At 41.3% G+C, this 25,078-nt stretch overlaps 1 protein-coding gene across 8 annotated transcripts in view; it reads left to right on the forward strand.

Moving 5' to 3' along the window:
• Positions 1–25,078, forward strand: part of arap2 (ArfGAP with RhoGAP domain, ankyrin repeat and PH domain 2) — a 98,859-nt gene that overhangs the window by 27,245 nt on the left and 46,536 nt on the right. For all 8 annotated transcript variants that reach the window (XR_011239903.1, XM_069518764.1, XM_069518768.1 and 5 more), the window contains 5 exons: positions 1,832–2,025; positions 10,749–10,855; positions 15,403–15,602; positions 20,704–20,789; positions 21,071–21,253. Coding sequence is in view for 7 of the 8 variants with exons in the window: in XM_069518764.1 (XP_069374865.1) it covers positions 1,832–2,025; positions 10,749–10,855; positions 15,403–15,602; positions 20,704–20,789; positions 21,071–21,253 (770 nt within the window). In the remaining variant the exon portion in view is untranslated. The remainder of the gene's footprint in view (positions 1–1,831; positions 2,026–10,748; positions 10,856–15,402; positions 15,603–20,703; positions 20,790–21,070; positions 21,254–25,078) is intronic.

The raw sequence follows: 25,078 nt of genomic DNA on the forward strand, positions 1-25,078 counted from the left end.
GCCTTTTCTGTTCTTTAGATGAGCTGTGAGAGGAATTACAACAGACTCATTTTCCTTTCCTAACCAATAAATGATACCAATACAAATATTTTCTGTATTTCTAAAGAGTCGTGCTTTAACTTTATATTACCACATGCAACCTGAGCACACACAACTAATAACTCATTTGATTTGAATGGCTTGACTTGTGTTTCTTGGCTTTTTCCTCTTGGTACAAACTGCATGAAGTATAATGATATAAGAAGAAAACATAGAAGTGATTATACACAAAGTGAATAATATATCAGAGCCATTTGGAAACACAGACACGAGGTCCTGTGTTTGTAGATCATTCATAACATCCTCTCCAAATTTACAGTTAATCCAAAAATACACTTCCTGAAAGCGGCAGGTGCGTTGCCCCTGTCTGACCGCACAAACGTTCAGTGTTGTTCTGAGAGCATCACGTTGTCAAGTTGTGTTTTCCAGGATAGTGTCTGTCATCCTGTCAGAGAATTGCTTTTTGTGTGTTTTTGGATGATGAGTTGATAGGCGCACAGGTTTCGAATTGAAGTACTTTTTCCAAAAACTTGATATTGTTTTTAGAAAAAGTGGAAAAAAAAAACCCCACTGCTGCCTTTTTGCCTTTTTCTCAGATCAGGTCCATCCCAGCTGATGGTTTACTTTTCATATCAGTCCACAGTCTTGTTTGATGTTCTTTCCGTTTCATATTGAACAGTTAGCACAGAGGCTGCTGCTGTGGACCTGTGATGTGTGAGTGTGTGTGTGTTTACAATCTTTTGGTATCTCTTGTGTTTCCACTTTGCTGGCTTTGATAGCACGATGTCTTGGGCGAACAGGGACTGGGGCTTTACAGCATACGAGCTGATTCTTCTTCTTTTTATGTCCGTTTGAAAAGTTGTAGCAGTAGATGTGGGAGAGGTCTTTTTGAGTCTGTCTGTCTGAAAACATTGTAAACCCAGTTTAGAATCTGATGCATTGACCCACACTTGAGCCATTTAACTGTGCGGTAATCCTGGTACCCAAGGACATCACACATGCAAAGTGCTGGTTAGAGGACAATTTAGCCCGTAAATCTGATCAGTCAAACTTTCACTTTTGACATTGTGCTGTAGTAGCAATACTGTTTATATGCAAAAGCTACAAAGATTAGTCCATGTACTAGATAAAAACTATTTAATAGTCAATTAATACTTTTTTTTTTTTTTTAGCAAAAATTGGCAAACGTTTGCTGGACCCAGCTGCTTTTCTTAATCTAAAGACGAGAAACATTTTAATTGTTTATTGATTGTTCATCAGAACAAGACAGTCTCATCAAAGTACACTATTACCCCACAAATGGAAATGCAGTGATACAGTTTGCAACATCTTGCCTGAGTCTGACACATTTCAGAGATGTGCTCTCTTCTTTAGTAGTCAATCAAAAGAATCTTGGTCGACTGAAACCAATGTATTGGTAAAAAAAATCTGCCTGTTATCTTTACATTTTCCATCCATGTAGCATTCAGTTGACCTGGTACTTGTATTAAATTAAATGAAGTATAAATACAACCTATATTGAATAGTGACAAGTCTCTTACTTCACACTCATAGACTTGAGTGTTTAACATGAAATCTGACACAGCATCCAAACAGAGGAGCAACTAGTCAATATTAGATGATGGGTCTTGTTGAGCTGAAAGGTTTCTATCCATCCATTTGAACAAAATGTTGATTTCTTTCCCTACTGCTTTCACTCACATTTAAAACCACATTCAACATCTACTTCTCTTTTTTTTTTTTTTCTTCTTCTTCTCCGTTTCTTCCCTCTCACTCATTCACGTGTCCACAGGGGAGCGCCAGGAGTGGATGGAAACTCTTCAGTCGGCCACACACCCCCCCGCCTCCGGCTCCCAGAAGCCCTCCGACAGCCTCCTCCACCCCTCCTCCACAAACAAGCGAGGCTTGCTGGAGCTCCGCGGTTACAAAGGCAGAGTGCTGGTGTCCCTGGCGGGGAGTAAAGTCAGGCTCTGCAAAACAGAACAGGTATATCCAACACCGCTGGGACTTCCTCTCTACAGGATGACAGCTTCCTGTTTGAAATAGCGAAGATAATAATCACAGACTATTTGATGCAGATGAGGTGGCGATGGAGAGGTTCATGAAAGAGACGGGGATGTTCATGAATGCGTAATGCAAAAAGTAAATATAGGTCTAGATGTGTGAAAATGCATCAGAGGTTTTCTCTATTTCTGGTGTGTAAAACCAGATGGTAGTGCAGTAACCAACTTATTCATGCAACTTTATTCACCAGATATGCAAGCGTCCAGAATATGTCAGAAGTCTCAGTTTAATGAATATTTAGCCGGAGAGATACCTGATGACCGGTAAACTTCCTCACTGCAACATTTAATGAGCCATTTTTCAGTTTTTTCTTCCCTCTAGTGCATAATATAGTTTTAAAAGATCTATAAATTCAATATCATGTTGCCATTTGACATCTCGATACCCCAATGTATATGTTGTTTCATATACATTTTCTGTCTGAACTCGATCGAGCCTAACCCGAAGCTAACAGGCGTTTAGTTTTTTTGTTTCCAAACCTGACGCGAGCCCGATTTCGGGCACGTAATGTGTATAAAGTCAAGTCGATACCCCAGCCAACGTGACTGCACCCGAAATAAAAAACTTTTGGGTCCTGACAGACACTCCAGTCCCTACACAGCCAATACATCGTGGAATTAATAATATTAGCATTCAACAGTTCTAAACCAGGAGTCTTCGATATCTCATCCAATGTGTTTCAGACTTTTACTACTGTCTGCGTTGGTATACAGTTTAAATGTGTCTCATTGTACCGAGATAACTTTGAGCATCTCCATTTAATTTCAATCTGTAGCTATAACATCCATCCTCACATGACAGACATGAGTGACAGGATGATGGCTTTTTGAAGTGTAGGTATATTAAAGGGAAGGGGATTTTTTTTATGCTAGAGATAGGTTGTAATAGCATAGGCAGTAATGTAATTATTTTTTATTGTTTTCTGAGAGTAGAGTCTGCTCTTTGTTTTCCCTAATTCCTTTTGATTGACACCTCTGCAGTTATGATAAGACCTGAAAAACTGCAAAGACGGAGATTGAAGTAAAGCGGAGGAAAGAGAGTCCTGTTTGGATTGTGCGTGTTGCCTGCTGATATTCACACAGCTAAATACTAAATACTGATATCTGTATATACTTTACACGTGTGTATAGGACAACTATTGATGGTTATCGTGTTTGTGTTGTTATGCAGTGGCCGGAGGTTGTCTGTTATTTTGAACACAATATCTCTAGAATGCCTTCAGAGAATTTCTGTCACAAAACACGTTTTTGTTTCCTTTAGAGAATTACTTCAAATGTTTAACAGTTGTCTGTAAGATATTAACTGATAAGATTTCTTTGTTTGAAGGTCAAAGGTCCTGGTGACTTCATATGAGTCTAGAAAGAAATGTATTTAGGCTTAAACTACACTGATTACTACAGACATACAAATACAGGGCGGTAATTCTAGTTTTGCAGATGGGAGCTGAAACCCACAATTGTCCTTGTGCAACTGTAATTTCATCGGACCGAATATGAGCTGTCAGTAGCAGACAGGTGTCAGCATGTTATTCATATGTGACAATCCTCCAAACGCAGCACCTCAGCCATTCACATATTTTTGCAAATACTCTGAAAAGCAAGTAATGGAAAACGACAATTTGTTTAAAAGAGAGAAAAGAGAAATTCGTCCTATTCAGAGATGACAGATGGACTGACTTCAGTTTGTCAAGGTCAAAAATATTGTCGGAACAAAAATATTTACCAGTATTTCTCACACTTTGTAGCAGAGAGGGGGGGGGGCTAACATGCAATTTTTGGCATTTTTCATTTATTTGAACTCATCATCACTGAATCTTTTAATTCAATTTAATGAGTGAATACATTACAGCAGGAGAGAACCCGTTTGTCTTGGAAAAAAGAAATCCAATGTTTTTGTATTTAATCATATTTTAGCATATTTTTCCCTTCTGTTAAATTTGCAAGTATTCACAAACCTATTTTTTGTGCAACCACACCGAGTGGTTTCAGTGAATGTTTATGCAGCAACTTTTTACACTTTTAATTAAGTTGTTTCGTATTTGTGTTTTTAAGGGTTCAAGGTATTTATTCCGTTATTATGAGCTGCCTTTGGTGTGAAGCATATTGGTGTAACTTGGACCTCGTGTTATTTAAATGGACCACCACTTTCTGCATATCTGAAGGTGGTCTGAAAGAGCTTGGTTCAGTCTGTACCTCAGCCTGTGGGTGGAAATCATAAGCTTCTCTTCCGGAAAATATCGACGGCACTGCATCTGACCTAAAAAACATCCCTAAAATGTGGCTTTATTTCCATTACCTCTAACCACCGAAGCTGTTCATAATGACTTTAATGTGCACACTTGTCTCACTTTCTAGAAAAACAGTCAATATATGGGGATTTAAAGTTAGGAAGAGGAAGATGGATACAGTCTTTAAATGATGCCTCCATACTTTGTACTTTGCCTTCCTACATTTTGAGAGACACACATAAATAAGATGAATGGTCAGTATTGACAAAGTTAAATGTCAGAATATCCTAATTTGAAAATCCTGGTTTCGATCAAGCTCCATAAACCCTGGATCTGGCATTTCCTGCTATACAAATCCATTGTGGCCCGACATGGCCAGTGTCTCCACGCCCCAATTTCTACACAGGGTTTATTTTTATGCGTCTATTTGTTGCCGAGGGTTTGATTAGAAGATACCGCTTGACCTGTAAATATGGAGCTTAGCATAAAGAATGGAAATAGCAGAAGATCTGCTGGCCTAGCTTTTTCCGAAGTAAATGAAAACCACAAGGATATAAAACTTCAACATTAGTGTGGTTGTCATCTTTACAGTTGTGTGAACATCATCTTTAAATTTCTTAAATAAGTGAAATATCCCTTGTGAGATTTTCAGTCTTCTTTTGAACAATTCTGTAAAACCCATATCTTTTTGCGTTCAGTGTGCATGCTAAGCTAAGGCATCCATGAGGTAGATGAGGTTTAAGCTAATGCTTCCTTACTTTGCCTCTAGATATACAAGATGCAAAATGTTCAACGTTTCCTTTTTTTTAAGTCTTACCGGTTTCCTCAAGCTAAGTCAAAGTATTTTAGTAAATTCAGTGGGGTATCAACATGCTTGGTTGTAGCACCTTTTGCTTCACAGTTTATTTTTTGTCAAATGACCCAATGGCCCAAAATCTCATGAATCTTTTCTTACTTGTGTCCCAGTAGCAACATGTCTGTGATTGAAAGATCCATAATAGCAGCGATACTATTTCTACTATTCATCTCCAGCAGTGCCTCACACTTATTTGTGTGCATATTTGATAATGCCGCGCGCATCCAACTCATTTCCATCCCTCCTTGGCTCTCATTTCGTTTCGCTCGCTCCTGTAGTTTTGCTGTTTGCCTTTCATTATTTTCTTCATTAAGGTGAACAAACATCTTTGTTAGAATTCTCTTTTGGTTACCACTGCATGTCAGCACATTTCCACTTCCTTGATCTGAGACGTGAGCGTGAGGAACGATGGAGAGAATCGTAGGGAGAGAACTAATTAATTGTATTATTTCGGTTTACAAGCTAAATCCCCGGCACTATTGCAGCAGAGACGACTTGCAAAGAGGGAGACAGACGGAAAACGGGGGGTGGAATAGTGGAGGAAGAGATAGAAACAAAAGGGATGGCGGGAGCCCTTTGGAGCAGGGGTCGCATGAGTGAGAAATGAGCGTTGGTAGTTTATAAAAAAAAAAAAGGAGAGTGATGGAGAGCAAGAGGGAGGTAGACCGTTGCCCTGTTCAAGTTCAGTGGAGTGGAGTATTTAATCTAACATGATGAACGAGCTATTGGAAACATCATCCTCCCAGCTCCTCCCTCGCCACCCCCGCTCCCATTTCTCACGGGCTGTAAGCCCCGTGATGGAGCTGTGTTTAAGGTCATTTAAACACTAAGGTAAAGAAAGTCAGACGGTGCACAAAGTGTGTCACATTCACTCGGAGAAGGATCCCCCCCCCACCACTCCGCCACGGGCTGCATAGGCAGATCTTGACAACCAGAGCAACTTGTTTCACATCTTATCATCTCATACATCACAGGTGTTATCGGGTTTGTCTTCACTGCAGCGGTTGATTGATTGTTTGTTGGACGATCATACTTCTTGCTGTCATCTTGTATGTAAACCGCGTTCCCACAAGCTCAGCTGAACCCAGTTTATACACACACAAAAAAAATCTTCGCTCCTGATTGGCTGAACCTTAAAAAAAAAAATGCCTGAGACATTTTTTTTTCTTCCTCCTACTTAGCAAAAGTTGCACATACGGTCGAGCCTTCTCTGGTGGAAAAGGTATTCTGAATATACAATAATAACAGTGAGACTGAGGATTTAATTAATCTCTGCTTTAATTGAATCTCCTTCTCATTTGCTCCTCTCAAGATCTTCTTTGTAGCAATTAACAGCATCCAAAGACTGCCAGGCCGCTTTGCAGAATTTGCGACACAAGAGGCCCCCCTCTTGTAATGAGTTTCGATTCTGTATGCATACCTGATGCAGCTCAAAGAGCAAATTTCAAATACTCTCACGAACATAATGTATGTGCAATTTACACTTATTGTATTGTCTTTTGCTTTTACTTCTTTTTGCTATTTGGGTACAGCACAGCAAGTTAGACATGTGAACTCATATTAGCAGGTGTAATCTTCAGCTTGTCCGCAAGTTCACACCGATTATTAGGGAATAAAAAACAATCTGGTACTGATATATTGAACAAATTTGAAATGATTCATTATCAAACACTTGAAATGTCATCGAGGAGGATTGATATTTACAGTTTAATGACATTTACAATTTTAATTAAGATAATTAAACATTTAGATAAATCGAAGCATAAACTTTATGAATAAAAGCCTTGAATTAATAAATAGAAAAATCTTTTTAATGTAAAATATATAAACATAAATGCTCATCTTTTAACATTTTTTATCATATGATTTAAACGCTGATGCCAATATGTCTGTAAAAGACTCGTAGCTCAAATCAGATCCAGACAGGTTGGTGCTGTTGCTCTGTGCATTAAACCTTTTCTTTACCAGCTCAGCTTACAGTGAAGCAGCAGTCGGGCTCATAAAGCCTTTATAGCCATGTTCCACATGCACAGTAAAGTTTAATGAAATATTTTTGAACAAATGTGACTGACAGACCAATGAAGTGACTTTCACTGGCTGCTGGCTGCATTTTAGGACCTCTCTTTGATTCAGTACATGATTTTTAAATATTCTTTCAGGATATGTATTTTCATCTGTAAAATATTTAATCAAATGTTAAGTTGAGTTTTGCTCAGGTTCACTATGAGTGCATTCATCACTCGCCTCTTGCTGTTTCTCTCGTTTGCCTCCATTATATTTATTTGTGTGTCTCCCTGCATCTCTCTAATCCGCGATCATTGTCCGCAGGGCCTCACTCTCCTTGGCCTCTCTGTCTCGCTGCCTGATGTTCAAAATAATCAAAAGTCTTTTGTCTGCTGTTGAGTGTGTGCTTTTCCAACTCACCTACCCCTCTGTGAGGCGGTCTTAACCTGCATGCTTTTAGAGCAGCTTAAGTGGTTGAGTGAACGCTGAGTCGGAGTTACAGAGGCAGAGGCCGCCTCTTCTTGTCTGTTATTCTTTTAGAGCAAACTCTGCACTCTGGAGTGACTGACTCACACAACAAGAGACAGGGAAGCATTGAATAGAAATTATAATTGGATGCATGAATACTCAGATCCGGGCTTTGCTGACCACTTCCCAGGTTAAGGTTATTTGTTGTAGTAGTCAGAGAAATTCTTTTATCACTCAAATTTTGCAGGAATTCAATGTGTTTACTTGATTTGAGCTGTTTTGAAGTTCTTTGAGATGCTTTATTCATGTTGTGTGGTTTGTGGGCAGAAAGTAGCCAAGAACCCCCCCCCCCCCCCCCCCAAAAAAAAAAGAATCATGAACATTCGCCTGAGAGCCTTCTCCCCTCTCCCCCCTCTAAGTGCCATTATTGCCACCTGACCCTCGGCTGTTGTAATTGGGCGAGTTATTTTTACCTCTAACGCCGTTTCCATCCTTCCTTCCCTCCATCCTTGGTGAATTAATTGGAGAGGGCAGGAGGCCACGGCACATATTGGGCGGGTAACGAGTGGTGAGGGCCGGACGGCCGCTAACCCCCGGCGCTCTAATTGGCTGCCTGAGAGGGATGAGGGTCATTAGGTATAGGTGACTGCTTTGCCCTCTCAGCGCAGTCATACACTCGCGTTGAGACAGGCGGGAGTGCTCATGCATTGCGTGAGCGGCGCCCGGCGGCCTCCTCCACCTTACATCTTCCCCCTATCTTATACATGCAAACCATTTGTCCTTCTCTGTGTCTGAATTACCGCCACATGTTGCCTCGAGATCTTTTGGTCGAACTGAGCGGTCGGCGAGAACGATGTTCATTTTCCCACCACCTTTGCGCTCTCATTATGGCGTCACGCGTCTTCAAACCTCAGTAGAACTTAAAAGAGCAATGAGGGTACAAAGTTATAATTGATAGGACGGAGAGAGGCGAGAGCCCTTGCATCAAAACTTTTTAGCTCAATTAAACCTCGGCCACAGTGAATTCAATTGTCTCACCCGCCTCCTCTTCTTCTTCCCCTCTATCTTTATGTCTCTAATGCCACTTCCCCGCTCAGTGTCTTAATTGCTCATAAAGCTTCACAGAATCCCTCCGCACTAGTAGCATATTACTATTCAGCTCACTCTGCCTCAGTATCATTGTGCAGAAAGGAGAATCATTTAGTTTTCCACCACACTCCTCTACATTTCTCCGAATTAGTCTAATTGGGGCTAATGATGGTCAAAGTACGATTTTGACGGCTCCAATTGAATCCCTCTGGTTTGAAAAATTTAAGTGACTTCCTCCTTGTGCAGTAATCTGCAAAATCTGGACGCTTCCGAGAAGTTTGTTGCCAATTAGCTGAAGGTTTCTGCGCGAGATAGTGGCAACGCTCTTGCCCTCATTTCTTTGCACTGACCATGCATTTCTCAAAAATAAAAAGTGTCTCATCAATTAAGATGGTGTAGATTCATTATCTTCTTTGTTTGTGTAATTAGTGCAAATTGTTTTTGCTGGTAGAGAACAGTTGGTGCAGGAAACACACGTGTTTCATAGCTGGCACGGCACAGTGGCAGTTAGCGCTCATCGCTAAGACTGTTCGTGATTCACTGAGCACTGGCATAGATCCTGTTTTATTCTGGCTCACACACACACACACACACTCGCTTTCTCTAAACTGCTCAGCTGACCCCTCACCCATCTCACCCACTCTCAGGGAGGATTACTAAGACCACCTCTCACTTATACTTTCTCCCTCATTCCCCTTCCTTTGTGTTCCTGCTGTCTTCCTCTCCCCCATCTTTTGACTCATGATGTTTGGCTTTGTCTCTGCGCCTCAGTAATGGAATAAAGTGTCTTTTTCTGTATTGTAATGTCAGAAACGCAGAGCTGCGGGCTACAGCAAATGGCCAAAACTGCTGTGAGTGTTGAGGGTGAGGTGGGGGAGGAAGGGGTGTGGAGTTAAGGTGGAGCTTGTGGAAACAGTGCCTCGGCATCTAACCCCTATTTCTGAAATGGGCCTGCGAAAAAAAAAAACAGAGGGTGAATGCTCGGGCTGGTTTGGATTTTCCAGATGCACCTTTGCCCCTGTGCAGAGCTTTGCTGATTCATGCAGGAACACACACACACACACACACACACACACACTGGTTTGTGCTGCTATCCATATTAAGACTTTGCATCGACTTCCATTCGTTGTGGACCAACTACACCTTATCCCAATTCACACACACAATCACAGACACACTACATCCTCTCCATCTCTTCCTGTCTCTGCAGGTTTCTCTTTAACACTTGCACACATGAGCGTCACACACTGACCAGGTTTGTGCGTCATGTACGCTGAGAATGTCCCTGTGGTGATGTCAGGCCTTCTTTGGTGTTTGTTGGTTTTTATTTTGCCGAATGACATTCAAGCCCTGAGTGAGAAACGAGTTTTGACTCTAATGAGGTGACCTGTTGATCCCAGCTTATTACGGAGAATTCTAATTTGGCCAGAAAGGGCTTGAGATGGCCCCTAACATTTGCAGGGGGCTTCAGGAAAACATTTTCTTTTTCTGAAGTGTTTTGAACAGTTTTTAGATTCATGTTGCCCAAAGAAAGTGAAAAAGTTATTTTGTTTTGGGAGGAAACGGTGATTAATTGTTGATTGTGGAGGACGTTCTGTCCTTATTACCAGGCTTTTGTTTTTTGACTCTGTGGGAAGATAATTCAGAAGGGCATTTAACATTTCGCACCAAACTGCTGCCCCCGAACCTCTGGATTATTTACTGTAGATACACAATGCTCCATCCCTGGACACATTTAAAAAAACTCAAAACCACAAAAGCTCTTTTTCTTGTTCCCTAACTCTGTAAAATGACCTTGGGTACCTTGAAAGTTATTATTATTACCTAATTTCTTCATCTTTATGCGTTTGTTTATCTGTTAATTGAGCAAATTCATCAAATCATTAGAGGCATCATATTTAACCAATCATTTCTCATTATATGGTGTAAATTATGAAAAGGCGGCATAGCCTGATCTGGGTATATACAGCATTGACTCTCATTCCCTCTGTGTTGGTCCAGGACTATAGAGCGGGACTGGCTATCGCTCAGGTGGAACTCACGGCTGCCAATATTCAAGAAGTGGACCGCAGAGGCTTTGACATAAACACGCCCTTTAAGAACTTCTGGTAAGTGTGCACCCCATTTGTGTATGTGCATGCGTCACAGTATATTTTATCATATCTCATCAGGTAATCACATTTACTATAATATATATATATATATATATAACTGTAACTGTTAGGGGAAAATTCACAAAGTCATATCAGATTTATTTTTCATAATCTTCTTTCCTGGAGACTTGGAGGATTTATTCTGTTTTCTATAGGCACGAAAATCACTTTAAATACAGTTGCCAGCAGCGGCCAATAAGATTTTTATTCATACATTTGTTTTAGGCCAGGATCTTTTTTTTGTAAGTTTCATCTTTGAAAACCTGTTGGCCCTGAGAGGCAAGTGTAAAATACACTTTTTAGAAAGAGAAAATAAAAAATGTTTTTGAGTCAATACAAAAGTTTCAAACCTCAGTCTCCAAGGTCAACCACCTTGATCCTACTCTGTAAAAATAATAATAACCAATTCTAATAACTGATAATGAAAAATACATGTTCGTTGCAGCGAGTCGCATGAACCCTGATGTTCCCACATGAGCAGATGGTGCAGGTTGACAGTCCCCAAAACTTGACCTCACTTTGAACAGGAACAGATCAGGAATATATTTCTGAACTCGCAGATATCAGTCCCCTCAGCACGGCAGACTTTTAACATCCTTGCATTGTGCAACATTTAGCAACGTCAATGAAAGTGAACAATTAAAGTAAATGTAAAAAATTTAGGATTTAAGATTTATTCTCAAAATTCACCTTTATTGTCAGATATTGCAGCCAATGTTAACACCTGTGTATATAATTCACAGTACAAACTCCAGTGCATGTTTTCCTCTGTGATGTGAGCCGAGAAACTAATGAGCAGGCAGGTCACACAGTCCAGCTTCAGCTCTAATGAGACAAAGAGAAAAAGAAGAAGTGTATTTCAGTCGCTCCCTCTCTCACTCGTGTCAAATCTCTTTCACACACCACCTCGACGACCGCCGCACACCTCACAGACTTATTGGCCATCCCAGCGCATGCATTACATGTGAACAGCCTTCTGCACAGAAATCGCTAATTATCGATCAGGTTTTAAAAAATTTTTTTATGAAGTCTTCCCACGGGAGCTTCATGCAGGTATCTGTACGCCTGTGGGGCACAAAGCCTTTTAGGTGCCTCTGTTCCCCGAGGACCTACGATCAATGAGCGCGCTGCTTGTTTGTGCTGTAATGGCCCATTTAGAATACAACCGTCACAGCTGCCTGGGCAAAGCAAGGCTTGTTTGTTTGTATGCGCTTGTTCACAAGTTTCTTTTCTTTTTCATCCCTTTTTTTTTTCTTCTGCCCGTTGCCTTGTGAAAAGACTTTTTTTTCCTCCGTCCTCATTCCTCTACCTGTCTGTTGCATGTCCGATCGATCTGTTTGTGTCAGCTGCCTTAATGGTCCCATCGTTTGGCAGCTTCGTTAATACGCTGGACGTAATTGCCATTTTGTGTGCAACAAAAAGAAGGTGGAATTAAAATGAGCTCAGTTCTCCCGAATTGTTTTGATGAGGTGATTGCTGAAAGGCTTTCATTGTGTGTGTGAGTGTGTGTGTGTGTGTGTGTGTATGTGTGTGTGTCAAATCGATTGGTAGCCCTGGGAGCGTTCTCCTACCTGCTCAAGGTGGGGATTAGTGAGAAACTCATCTAATCACTTTAAGCTGTGGAGACTCACTTTGGCTTTTCTGTTGTTTTGCTGCCGTTAAATGGACAGAGCGCTCAGTCCGCTGTGGTAGATACAATCGCAGACTTTTATGAGGAGGGAGAATGACAATGAGGCAGAAAGAAGAGATGTAACCAGGCAAAGACAGACAAGTTTGGAGGAAAAATACTTTGTGCTTCTGGTTTGAAAACAGTGTACGGATGGACATTTACATGTTTGTTTGTTTTCAAAGTGAAACTTGTGACAGGTCTTGGATTATCCTGGGTGTGTTCACAGTTGAATATTTTAGATTTGATGATCCAAAGCTCTTAGCAGCACACGCACACTGATAATCTCACAGTTAGATAGTTAGATGTCAACCTTCTTAGGAGGCGTGCTTGCAGCAATGCATGCATTCTGCAAATGTGGGGGATTTGAGATGTCACATGAAATCACAATTCTTACGAAGTATTGGCGGAAACACTGACGAGGAGTTTCAGGAGAAAAAAAGAATAACTGTAGAGGAATGAGAAAAGATGTTCCTTGGACAGACATGTTCAGGTCTCTCCAGAGATGTTTGGTTGGGTTCAGGTCAGGTTTCTTCCTGGGCTCCACATTCATAGAGTTGTCCCTTGTTCGCTGTCTCGACTGTGTTCTTAATTAAGGTCATTGTCCTAAAAGAAAGCAAACCTTTGGGCTCTTCACCGGGTTATCATTAAGCATATCTGTCCTTTTGCTCTGTTCAGCTTTGCCTCGACCCTGACCGGTCTCCCTGCCCCTGAACCTTCCCCACGACAGCGTGATTCTGCCGCCGCTGCGCTTCGTCGTCGGTGTGTGGCAGATTATGAGCGGTGCCTGGTTTCCACTCAGACATGATGCTTCATAATTGAGGCCAGATAGTTCAACCTTGTTTCATTAGAGCAGAAGATCTTAGAAGAAATCTGTTATCCACTGAAGTTACCTCAGTATTTCTTGATTCTCTTTTTATCCTCTCATGCCATTTTTTGGTACATTTGATCTTATTTGATCGGCTAACTGTCTCTTTGGCTGTGCACTGGGCTGTTTCATATCAAGGTCCTAGTGGCTGTATTAACAATTGTCACTATTGTCAAACTCTGTGAAGTAATATTGATGCTTTTCGACTTAAACTTGATTAACTGCTCTAAATATTTAACATGCAAGTATAATATTAAAGAAAACCTGTTTAATTATACAACCCACTTTGTATATATTACCATTAAGCACATTATACACGCATGCAAAAGAAGCCATGTGCCCATTCATCATTCATGAAGTAGAATTTGATTTCCTCGCTTCTATGTGGTATGTATGATAGCGCAGCATAAAAGCCCTACACAGCAAATAGTATAAAATCACCAGAGGGAGAAAACTTAAGGATTTAAAGGTCACCACAGCTAAGAATTTCAAGTTACTGTATTTAAAATTGGATTACCAAATTCAACCGTCATTTTACATGAACAGAAAACATGTTCATGAATAAGGACTGATATCTGGTCCTCGGGTGAGTGGGCAAACCGTGACGTTGATCGTTAAGAGCAATTTTTCGAACTCCAAACCATGAAGGTCATGTAAGCCAGTTGAAATTGAAGTTTTAAGTTTATTCACATCCCCCATTAGCCACTACTAATACCATTGGCCACATCAGCCGGAACTCTATTGTCGGACTTTGCCTGGGCGCAGAATGCAACAACATGAGAGTGCTGTGACTTTATAGTTGCGGGAACGCAGATGAACGATGGAGAGCTTGGATCCTGTGGTTGCGTGGGTGATTGACATTGATTGTAAAAAAATACTGTCTTTTTCCTTCTACTCCATCTATTAGGGTTGCTTTCATTTCTCAGTGGTTTTGAAAGAACATTTGTGGTTGTCTTTGATTGAATATTTTCCTCATAACTGGCCTGCTGTCCTTCAAGCTGTAGTTTATATTGTGGCCCCGTCTGACACAGGCCTGCAGTTTATATTTAAAACTTTGCAGCGTGTGAACCTCCACATTCACCTGTGCTTCCTCCTGCTTCCCTTTGCTCCTCTGTGATTTTGGAGGCCGTGTTGTAGTTCAGCAGACGATGTGTGCAGTCATCTCCTCCGAGGGGCAGAGGCCGGTGGGCACAGAGCGGCTCAACCCCATCAACACAATCGATCTCTGCCGGCTTGTTTAGACGATGTTGCCCTGGCGAACATCCTCCTGCATGCTCCGAGTGAAAGCTTCCTCTCCTCTCCACCGTCTCCTTCCCTCCCTTCATCTTCCGTCTTACTTTACACTAGTAGCCAGGTTGCCATGGAGACAAGTGGTCCCGTTTCTCCTCTCTAAGTACCCCTTTCAGTCAAGCTCGGACTTTCTTTGGTTTTACTCTCAATTTCATACGTGTCTATCTCTGTTGTTCTTGTGGTCTCTTTTATTGTCTTCCACGTGCTCTTGCTTAAGCTCACACGCGTGCACAGATAACTTGTTGCACACATTTCACTTCTTAAAAATACGCTGGGCTCATGGGCCTTGAGATTTCTGTTTCTAGTGACATGACAGGAACGGAGTCTCATGACCAAGCTTTACGTGACGATTTCTCAGCATTTCTGGGTCTAATATAGAAATGATATCCTCACAAATTATCCTGCATTAGCAGTTTATAGATTTTAGTGGAGCAAGGTGGGACAGATTGATTTACCTGCCTCGCCGCCCCTCTCCTCACCCCCCCTATCAGTTTCACCAAATCTATTGCAATCACCCATGTTCATACTCAGCAACCCCCCTCCCCCCAAAAAAACTCCAAATCCTGCACGCCCCCATAACCCTGCCAAGCGATACTATGCTGTTTAATTGCTCTCTCAAATCAAATCAATAACAGTGAGGCATGTCTGTGGGGGGGGGCAAAAAATCAATTGTTGCAGCTTCACGGCCGAGTCAGAATGGGAGAAGAAGGAGTGGATTGAAGCGGTCCAAGAATCGATCGCGGAGACACTCTCCGACTATGAAGTGGCAGAGAAGATTTGGTTCGACGAGGCCAACAGGAGCTGTGCCGACTGCCGCGCCCAGAGGCCCGAGTGGGCGTCCGTCAATCTGGGTGTGGTCATCTGTAAGAAATGTGCAGGTAAGAGACGCTACACGATGTTACTCGTTACTACGTTTTGTTTGTCTCACACACACACGTGCTGGATGCAGACACACACCCTGTGAAAGATATTGTACACGAGATAAACAATCAAATGAACGATCCCCTGCTTGGAAAGAGCCGCCCACTCACAGCTTTGTGTGAGAGGCAGCAAGCAGCATGTGAGGAGTCGCTTCATTTGATATTTCTTAATGCAGTGGTTCTTCACCTACGAGAGGAAAACAAACATGTCAGAACAAAATGAAGACTTAATGCTACACAAGACACAAAGAAAAAAAGAAGGAAATCATGATTTCCTACTAACAACAATGTAATTTTGTTCTGATTATTGGAATTATGTTTGATTTACCTTCAGCTTTTGGTTTCCAAGTGAAATTTAACCCAATTTGTCATTTGATACTTAAATCTTCATTCGCTTGTAATTGTATGATTTCCTTTTTGAAAGTGTTCATATAAATGACTAAAAGACAATCTAGATTATGCAAGCAATTTATCAGAATTAACTAGAATGGCAACCAGTAGAGCGCATACGTCTGCCAAGCCCCAACAGTCCCATTGAATTTATTCAAACTGCACCAACTTGCTAACACTCAAATCAGTTCTCTAAATATACCAGATTTTTTCCCCCAACAAGATCCATGAATAATTCGCTGGGAAACCCCAACCGAACCAATCACCCTAACTCATTAACCCGACCGACCAACTGCTGTGTACCTGTAATTATTGTTGTAGTTAACCTTAAACTTTCTCAGAATTTATTGAAAAATGACTGATTCCTTTGTAGGAAGGAAATATCATTCTTTCGTTGCACACACACAGCCCTTATAACCTTTGACAGGGACTCATGAATAAGCAGTGCCTGACTACAAAAAGGGTCATAAGTGGAAAAAGATTGGGGGCCAGTTGGAAACAACAACATCCTCTTACTCATATTTATAATTTATAATATAATTAGTGATATTACATTGTGCAAACTAAAAAGAAAGACCAAACTTAATTCGAAAAATCAGGAGCAAGGTTTGAATACATGCTGTGTCTGTACTCACCTGTGGTCTGATGTTTGTCTGGGAGTACGTACTCTGACCCAGAGGCTCTTTTGGAATAAGATCTCAGGTGATAAGCTACTTATGGGAGCTGGCATCTGGCCTCTGGACTCTCTCCAATCTGTTTGGCTGTGCTGGATGTCACAGATGAAATGACAACAAAGATTAAGCCACGGTCGAGAACCCGGGGAATCCCAAACTGCTTTTTGACCCGCTAAACATGATTAAAGGGAAGCAGCGGCCATGCTTAAAGTGAAGGGCATTCTGGCTGGTGTGTAGTGTCCTCTTTTTTTTTTTATCACTTACCCTCTCCATCCTCCCCCCCTCCACATCTTCTCCGAGCTTGAGATTTGTCATAAGTTTTAATGCGATCCTTCACCTCACCTCTGCAGAGCCTGTGTAATTGGTACGCATTCGATATCCAACATCCCTTTTCAAACACCCGTAAATGATTTCATTTGCAGGGGTGTTTTAATATTACATTTGGTCGACGTGCAGGGAGAGAGCGGGTGAATATCTGCAACGGGGAAGCTGTCCTCACACTGTGCTCTCCTTAAACTAGGTGGTGGTCCATTTGGAATACCAATGACTGCTAACGCTTTTAATTAGTGCTCTCATGTCATGGACAATAAAGAGAAATGCTGAACAAGAGAAAGAGGAAAGAAGTAATGAGAAGGCTAATGGTAAAAATGATCCCAAGCTTTCCTCTCCTCTTGCCAAGATGGAATGAATTTTAATAGTCTGCAGCCTCTCTCTCTCTCTGTTGTGGAGCAGGTTCATATGGTAATATTTTGTCTTTTGCTTGTGAATACTTGAAGCAGTCAGCTGTCTTAAAATAAAAATATCAGTTTTTATTTTTAACATTAGAAAACAGGTGGATTTGATCAAAAAAGCTAAAAAATCAGAAAAACATGCAAAACCTTTTTTTCAGATACTATACGTAGCATCAGCACATTCTTGTTTTTTTTCTAATTACTGTAAAAGAAACAGCATCCATCTCGGCACCACCTAAACATTTATTTTCTTGACTGTTTTTTAGACAGTAAGAAATCACAGCCCCTTTAGAGATAACATGGCTACCATTTGGTAAAAATAAGTAAAAACTGCTGAGCATTAAACCTGCATTAATTGATATTTTTGGCTACTCAGGAACAGCAGCAAAGTGTAAAAGCACCACTGACATAAAACATTATCACCTCTTTAAATTTATCTTGCTTGAACATAACTGCCTAATAACACATTCAGCTGACACAGAGAAACATTAGCAGTCTCTGGTCTTATAAGTCCTAAATTCAAACTCTTTTAAGCTCTGTTTTGGTCTCCACCAATTCTTATAAATGCTCCCCCACTATATGTTATTCAGCTGGTTTGTTAAATTGTCCGTGTGCACTTTGTTCATGAGAAAGTAACAAACTGGGGGTTTACCAGAGGCCTTTTCACTGCAAACTGCTGCCTGCTGCTGGAAATGAGTCTGTTGAGAGCGGCGACACTAAACGAAACTGTAAAACTTGTGAGCCAGAAAACCGAAACAATAAACACAAATAAGCTAAAACGCCTCATGGAGCAAACTGCAGAGTTGGGTGATAAGTTTTTGTGGGTTATTAACAACATCTGACCAATCTCGCTTTACATGTAGTGATTTGACCTGATGTCAAATAAAAAAAAAAACATTGATTATTGAAGCTTTAAAAACTAGTTTAGACTTTTTCAGTGACTTTTTGAGGGAAGCATCTCCCACTTGTTCTGGCTCCTTAACCCGTCAACCCTCAATAACTTCACTTCCCTAAAGCTGTCCCTCTCTCTACTCTTTTATGCAGCCACCAAAGAAAATGACATTACCCCAATGACTTGGAGGCCCCCTTTCTTCACATATAATTGCAATAAACTCCTAAACCAGGGCACAACGTCTAGACACTGGCAACAGTTGCCATGGTAACCCAAAAATGCATCACCCGTGGTTTTTCTTTGTTTCCGTCTGACTTGTCTCAGAGTGGCGAGTGCTTCGTGATCTGCCGCTGTAGTCACCGGGACAGTTTTTGATCAGAGGTGAAATCCGTTGGTGGAAGCCGCAGAGACGGGAATGTCCTTCTGTGTGTTGTGGTTTCACATGAAAGGGGAGGTTCTCACCACGGAGCCGCTGGCACATGCACATGCACACTTCACTCAGCTTCATTACCCTTACACAAGTGAAAATGGTCCTGCAGTGCTGTATGGCTCAGTGGTTGGAGCTTGGCTGTAGCACTGCAGCAGGCAGTATTTTCACTCCAGAAGAAGTGACAGAAACTAAGATTGACGTATGTGGTCTTGAAGGCAGTGAGTTTGAATTCTGGGGGTGGAGAAACCACATTTAAACAATGCTGCTGTAAAAAGGACTGTTTAAATTGAAAGTATTTTTTCAGAGGAAAACAGATTTACCTTTAAGGGGAAAAGGGAATCCTCTTTTATTAGTAGTTTCATAGCTCAGATGAAATGAGTTTGGTCAGGTAAGAAATATGTTAATAGCTCCAGATTATTGTTTACAACTCATCTGCTCCTGGGTCTTTGTAAACGTGAAGAGTTTCGTGCTAAACGATTTCATTACAAAATAACGCAATTTGATGAGGTGTGACATCTGGAGTACAGCGAGAGCAATGCTTTTCTCTCCCTCGACAGACTTTCAATGTTTTTAACAAAATAGATAATTCAAAGCTGTTTAAATTCATCCATCTACTGCCTGGATCTCATTTCAATGTATTTGCTTAAGGAGGTTGTGCATCACATTGCTCATGTTTAGCTAAACAATGCTAATAGGTTATTTGAAACTTGTGGTTTATATTTTATTGAAAGATCCGCAACTGGTCCTATATAAGATAAGAAGATAAGAACGCCTTTACCAATTCCATATGGTGTTCCACAGGGTTCAATACTTGGTCCATGTCTTTTTCCTTTTCTGCTTTAAAAACAACATATTGATCTTGATTCGAAAGTTCACTAAACTAAAACCTTGATATAGAAAGTGTAGCCGTAGAGCAGATGTCTACTCTCCCACTTGCAATGGAAAAAAACCTTTTTGTTCAGAACGAATGTGACAGGAAAGCGAGGACTGCCCCTTATCCGTGATTCATCATCTGATCACATCAAGCCTGATCACAATGGGACCTGTCATGGTCTTTTAGTTTCCAAATCCAATTGAGGAGCAATTAGTCTTGTCCAACAAAATGTCTGATTTCTCAAAAGTACATTTTGGCAAAGTTTGGTTTGTTTTCGTCAGAGTATATACGATAAAACCCCTGCATGCCTAAAGTATAATGATTACTTAATTTTATTCCTACAAAATTTTTATTATCTAACTAGGTGACAAATAATTCAGAGATTTCTGGTCTGTGCCCTCTGGATCTGTGATGAGACGGCCCCTCGCAGCTCACGGCTGCACATTTTCACTCACTGCCGCTCTGCCTGAGCACAGAAGACAGTAATGAGTTCACGCCAAATCTAAATCTAAAATTATCCGCCATTACACACAGGACAATAATTCACATTCACGCGTACAGCAGGTTTCTTGCCTAATGTATTATGCATATATGCTCCGTCTTTGGCCATAAGCAACCCCAGAAGTCTCTCGTTCACCCAAATAAACAGGCCGACCAGCAAACACAATGAATTACTCATGATTCATTAGCAATTAATGGGCCTCGTTCTGTGCGTTCATTTCCAATTAGGAGTGCTGAGGGGACTAAATATGTCTGTCGTGAGTGAGAGAATGAGCTTGCAGTCATGCTCTGTTTCTCCATCTTGTTACTGCCTCTTTATTGTTTATTCCATCACTGACTTGAGGTGTGTTTGCACACAGAGGAGATTTCTGTGCATATGTTTTTTAATTTAAGTTTTGTTTTTTTAATGTGAACTTTTTAGGAACTAAAAACCTGACAGTCATGCTTTTTATGAAATAAACTAGTTAAGAAAAGGTTTCATGAGCCCAACAGGTTTTTCTTGGTGTGTCTGTGTTTGTTTATCTGTGGAATCAATCAACTTGATGACCATGTCTATCTGTGTGCCAGGACAGCACCGCTCCCTTGGCCCGAGTATTTCCAAAGTGCGGAGTTTGAAGTTGGACAGCAGCATCTGGAGCAATGAGCTAGTGGAGGTGAGTGTGAAATGAAAGCAAATTACAGCATTACTTTATCCCCTCGTATGTTTTTATCATCTTCCGATAATCTTTACAAGGCCAAATACCCAGAGTGCCTTTTCTATACATTTACAACCAACCACTTTCTGCTGTATCATCTATCTTTCCTTGGTACATTGAACCAGGTTAATCTTAAAGACTGTAAAATTTAAAATTGGATATTAATTTCAAATTCTACAAATAGGTCTACTAATGATTCTCATCTGAATGTCTCCCCTGTGTGTTTGCCAAACCATCAGCTCTTCCTGGAGGTGGGGAACAAGAATGCAAACAGTTTCTGGGCTGCTAATCTTCCCATGGAGGAGGAGCTGTACAGCGGCGCTTCGGCGGAGCAGCGTGCCACGTTCATCCGCAGGAAGTACAGGGAGAGGAAGTACCGCAGAGTCCTGGAGGGCTTTCAGGACCTGGAGCAGCTCAACCAGGTACAGTTTCCATAAAGACCGAGGGAAACTAATGTGATGCAGAGAAGATGTGTATTTATGTTTGTAATTGCCTCAATTACATTTCTTTGTCATGAGGGTTTGATTAGCACAGCTACAGAATCATTGCCAATTTTCCTTTTTTAATCTATATAATCAGTTTTGGAAATGGTTTATTTTCTGATATCAGTGTTGTCATTGATCCCCAAAAAACCAGATCTGTGCATCACTGCCACTTAGACAACAATAAATGTTGATGGTAAGAGTAAAACATCAAGACATAGTTCCTCTTTAGACTCTGATGTATCTTTCTATCTCTAGTTTCCTAAGTAATTGTCCATCACAAAGAGAGCAAAGTGCAGCTGAAGTTCACCAAGCATGCCATCGTAAGTGGGCACCTACAATAGCCTCATCTGTACTTCTGAGGAGCATGGCACATACTCCATTAGCTGAATCCACTGAACCTTAAATAGCCCATATTTCTCTGACCTTTTGACTGCCAGTAAAACTGCACTGCAAGTCCAGAGATGCCAGAGGGGGCGTCTTATCGATCTCAAGTATAAGCAAGTTGGTGCTGAGGCCTTTTCTGCCAGTTTGTGGTCTTAGGTTTATTGCTGCGGCAAAAAAAAAGGCCTCTAAAAAGAGGGTCTTAAAACGCACCGTGCACCGAGCCTTTAAGTTTCCAGCTGCGTCAGCATTTACGCAGATCAGCCCCGTTGTATTGTTTTCGTTAGTAGAAAAAGAGGAATGGAGATGCAGAGAGAAAGAGGGGGAAAGTAAGGGAGAGATATACCAGTGAGCTGAGTGGAAAAGTGGATTAGGATCCACAACAGAAACGCTTGGGTTGGTTTTATTGCAGCTTTTCTGGCTTTTGGGTGAGTGTGTGTGTGTGTGCGTGTGTGTGTGCGCGCGTGTTTGTGTGGTGCACGCATGTGAAAATGTGTGCTGCTCCACAAGAGATGTGTGAATTTGCTGTAGTGTTGGAGTGAAAGTGTGACAGACACGTAGAGTGTTAGTGAATCCAAATGTCCACCCTCAGGACTCGTGGTCTGGGCCCTCGCAGACTTTAAGTCACTTTAAGACTTCATGTGTTTCCATGGAGATTAACTGAGATTTCTCCCTCTGTGGCTAATTTCAAAAGATTCCTCTCAACGGTTGTTAATGGTGTTCATATGCAGCTCTGCTACATTATATAGCAACCATAGCAGATATGGCACAGGCTGACTCGTGGATTTCTTTTCTCCAAATCCAGTGTTAAAATTAAAACATACAAAAAAAAATAAACAAATATTCTTAAATCACAAAATTCAGACAAAACAATACCTCACTGCATTAGAGCAAAGCCTTCACATTTCAAATGTTTATGTCCACTTCGAGTTCTTTGGAACAAACAGTTCTCGCTCCATTGGAGCACAACAGTCCATGGGATTCTGCTGGTGAGTACTGTTAAGGCAAGATCAGCCTTATGAGCCTCTCAGGCATACACTTTCTATAAAGATGGATGACAAGTCCCCACTCGCTCCCAGAAATGAAGCCAGAATATCCTGGATATGAACGCTGACATCTTAAGCTGAAGACATCTGGAGCAGGAGTCTGCACAGTAGTGATTGTTGATTTGATTTTTGGCTTCTCTTTTGTGGAGCTGTCATGTCGTCCAACTTTATGTAAAGACTATCCTCTTAGGCTGGACTACAAAATAAAAGTACAATTTTAGGTATGAAATTGAAAATTCTGAATGCAAGTGAAACATATTTTCATCACAAGACTGATTCACAAATGAAACAATAACAGTCGGGATGTGATTGAATGTGTAAAACGTTTCCTTTCCTTTGCGCTTTATTATATCGACGAGGATCGCCACCGATGGACAAAAGTAAATTTACAAATTCAGATTGTTCATGCTTTTCAAATCTTAGTGAGCAATATGAAAACTTGCTACATCAAAACACCCAAAGAAAAAAAATAAATATGATCGTCTGTGTGAAGAGGCGGACCCTCTGGAAGTCCTGCAGAAGGTCCACTGGAGGCCTCTTGATGAATTGTGGATTTGCACGGCCCTCACCACTTGTAAACCCATTTAATTTGTGAGTCTGAGAGTGCAAAGTGTGTGTGTGTGCATGTGTGTGTGTGTGTGTGTGTATATGAGAGAGGAAGATGGCAATCGAAAAAAAAGTGGAAGTGGGTGTTTGTGTTTGCCTTCCTGCTGTCTAGACTGGCTTTATAAACAGGCTCAACAGATTTGATAGGGATCAGTGTGTCATGGAGGCATTACACACACCATGATTCAACATATGTGTTTGATAAAATAATAAACACTCTTCCCAACAGCTCCGCAAATGTTTGTATCAAGTAATAAATCACAAGCAACCTATAAAGAATAAAATCGTAAACAAGGACACTGAGTCTAATCTCATTGGACACGTTCCACTTCTGTGTCACATTTACTTACTGTAACACGGGTGTGAATATGAAAAAAAATAAAGAGCTATATAAAACCTATTCCTTAGGGAGGCTTCTCTTGAGCAAAGACAATAATACGAGCAATTTCCTCATTGACATTCATGCATTTTTGAAATCATGCAATGGCCTTTTAACAGGTTTTATGGGCCTCAGGGTCATGAAACGTACTCGCTGCGTTCTGTAAATCACTGTTTTAAGCGTCAGTCGGAGCAATAAAATGAAACTAAAAAGGTGCAGAGGTGATTTTAAACCTGATTGTGTCAATTGCATAATCTCGAACGCGTCTGTTTATTCTGTTGAGTTGTTTTCGCTTCCTTCATTTTCATCCATCCCTCCCTCGCACTCTCTGTCCCATGTTCCCTATTAGAAGCTCATATCCCGGTGACCTCCACGGAGTCTCCGCAGGCCGCATGACCTAGAGAGGAGGGGGTGTCAAAGGAACCTCTTATATCATTTCCTCGCGCACCAACACGCATGAAAACCCCCTAGCGGCCGCGGTAATTGCCATGACACGGAAGGTCATTTCCAGAGACGATACAGAATAAGGCCAGGTTACATGGGACTATTTTGCCATGATCTGACCCCATCGCGTGTTCGAGAGAAAAAAAAGACGTAGAGAGAAGAAACTAATGATATCGTTCCATAAATCCATTATCTGTTGAGGAGTAATTATTCTTTTTTGCGCAAACCTTGCACACAAATAGAAATAATTGAATCCATAAACACACACATACTTGAGGATCTTTATCCCTGTGTGTGGACTGGCAGGTGATATTGACAGGTGCTTTGTCTGTGCTTGTGTGTGCTCTGCCTGTGTGTACATGCGCAGCCTCGCCGTGCCTCACTTTCAGTCGGATCTCGCTTGTTTGCCGCGGATCGATGCCGCTTGCTGACTCGGTCTAAGTCCGATGAAAGGCGAGGTCGTCTCATTGAAATTCCACCACTTGCCACTCGACTCCTCTGTTGATCCACTTTGTTGCGGGTCATCATGCACAATGTCACATCAATTGACTGGGCTGATGGGAAGAGACAGACACAGAGAAAATGTTTTTCCCCAGTCAGAATATATTCTGTCGACTCTTTCATCTCCCCTCTTGTCTTCCGGCTCGCAGAATGAAACAGGTGAATAGATTTAACAAAACGCGTCGGCATTGCTAAACAGTGAGGGCATTAGCAAAGTCATCTGCCCCGACTAAAGGAGGAAGTGACCTGGAGAACAGGCGTGTCCCTACATGACTGAGGGGTGAAAGCAGCGCAGTGGTGCAGTTCTTTTAATGGCCACTGGGTGCTGGCACTAAATAAGATTCAATGTGTAAAAAGAGACTTCAGAGAAAAGAGACGGTTCAGTCTGTTTTTCTGTAGATTCTT

Source organism: Paralichthys olivaceus, chromosome 22, assembly GCF_024713975.1.
Source record: "Paralichthys olivaceus isolate ysfri-2021 chromosome 22, ASM2471397v2, whole genome shotgun sequence".
In the NCBI taxonomy this organism is placed as follows: domain Eukaryota; kingdom Metazoa; phylum Chordata; class Actinopteri; order Pleuronectiformes; family Paralichthyidae; genus Paralichthys; species Paralichthys olivaceus.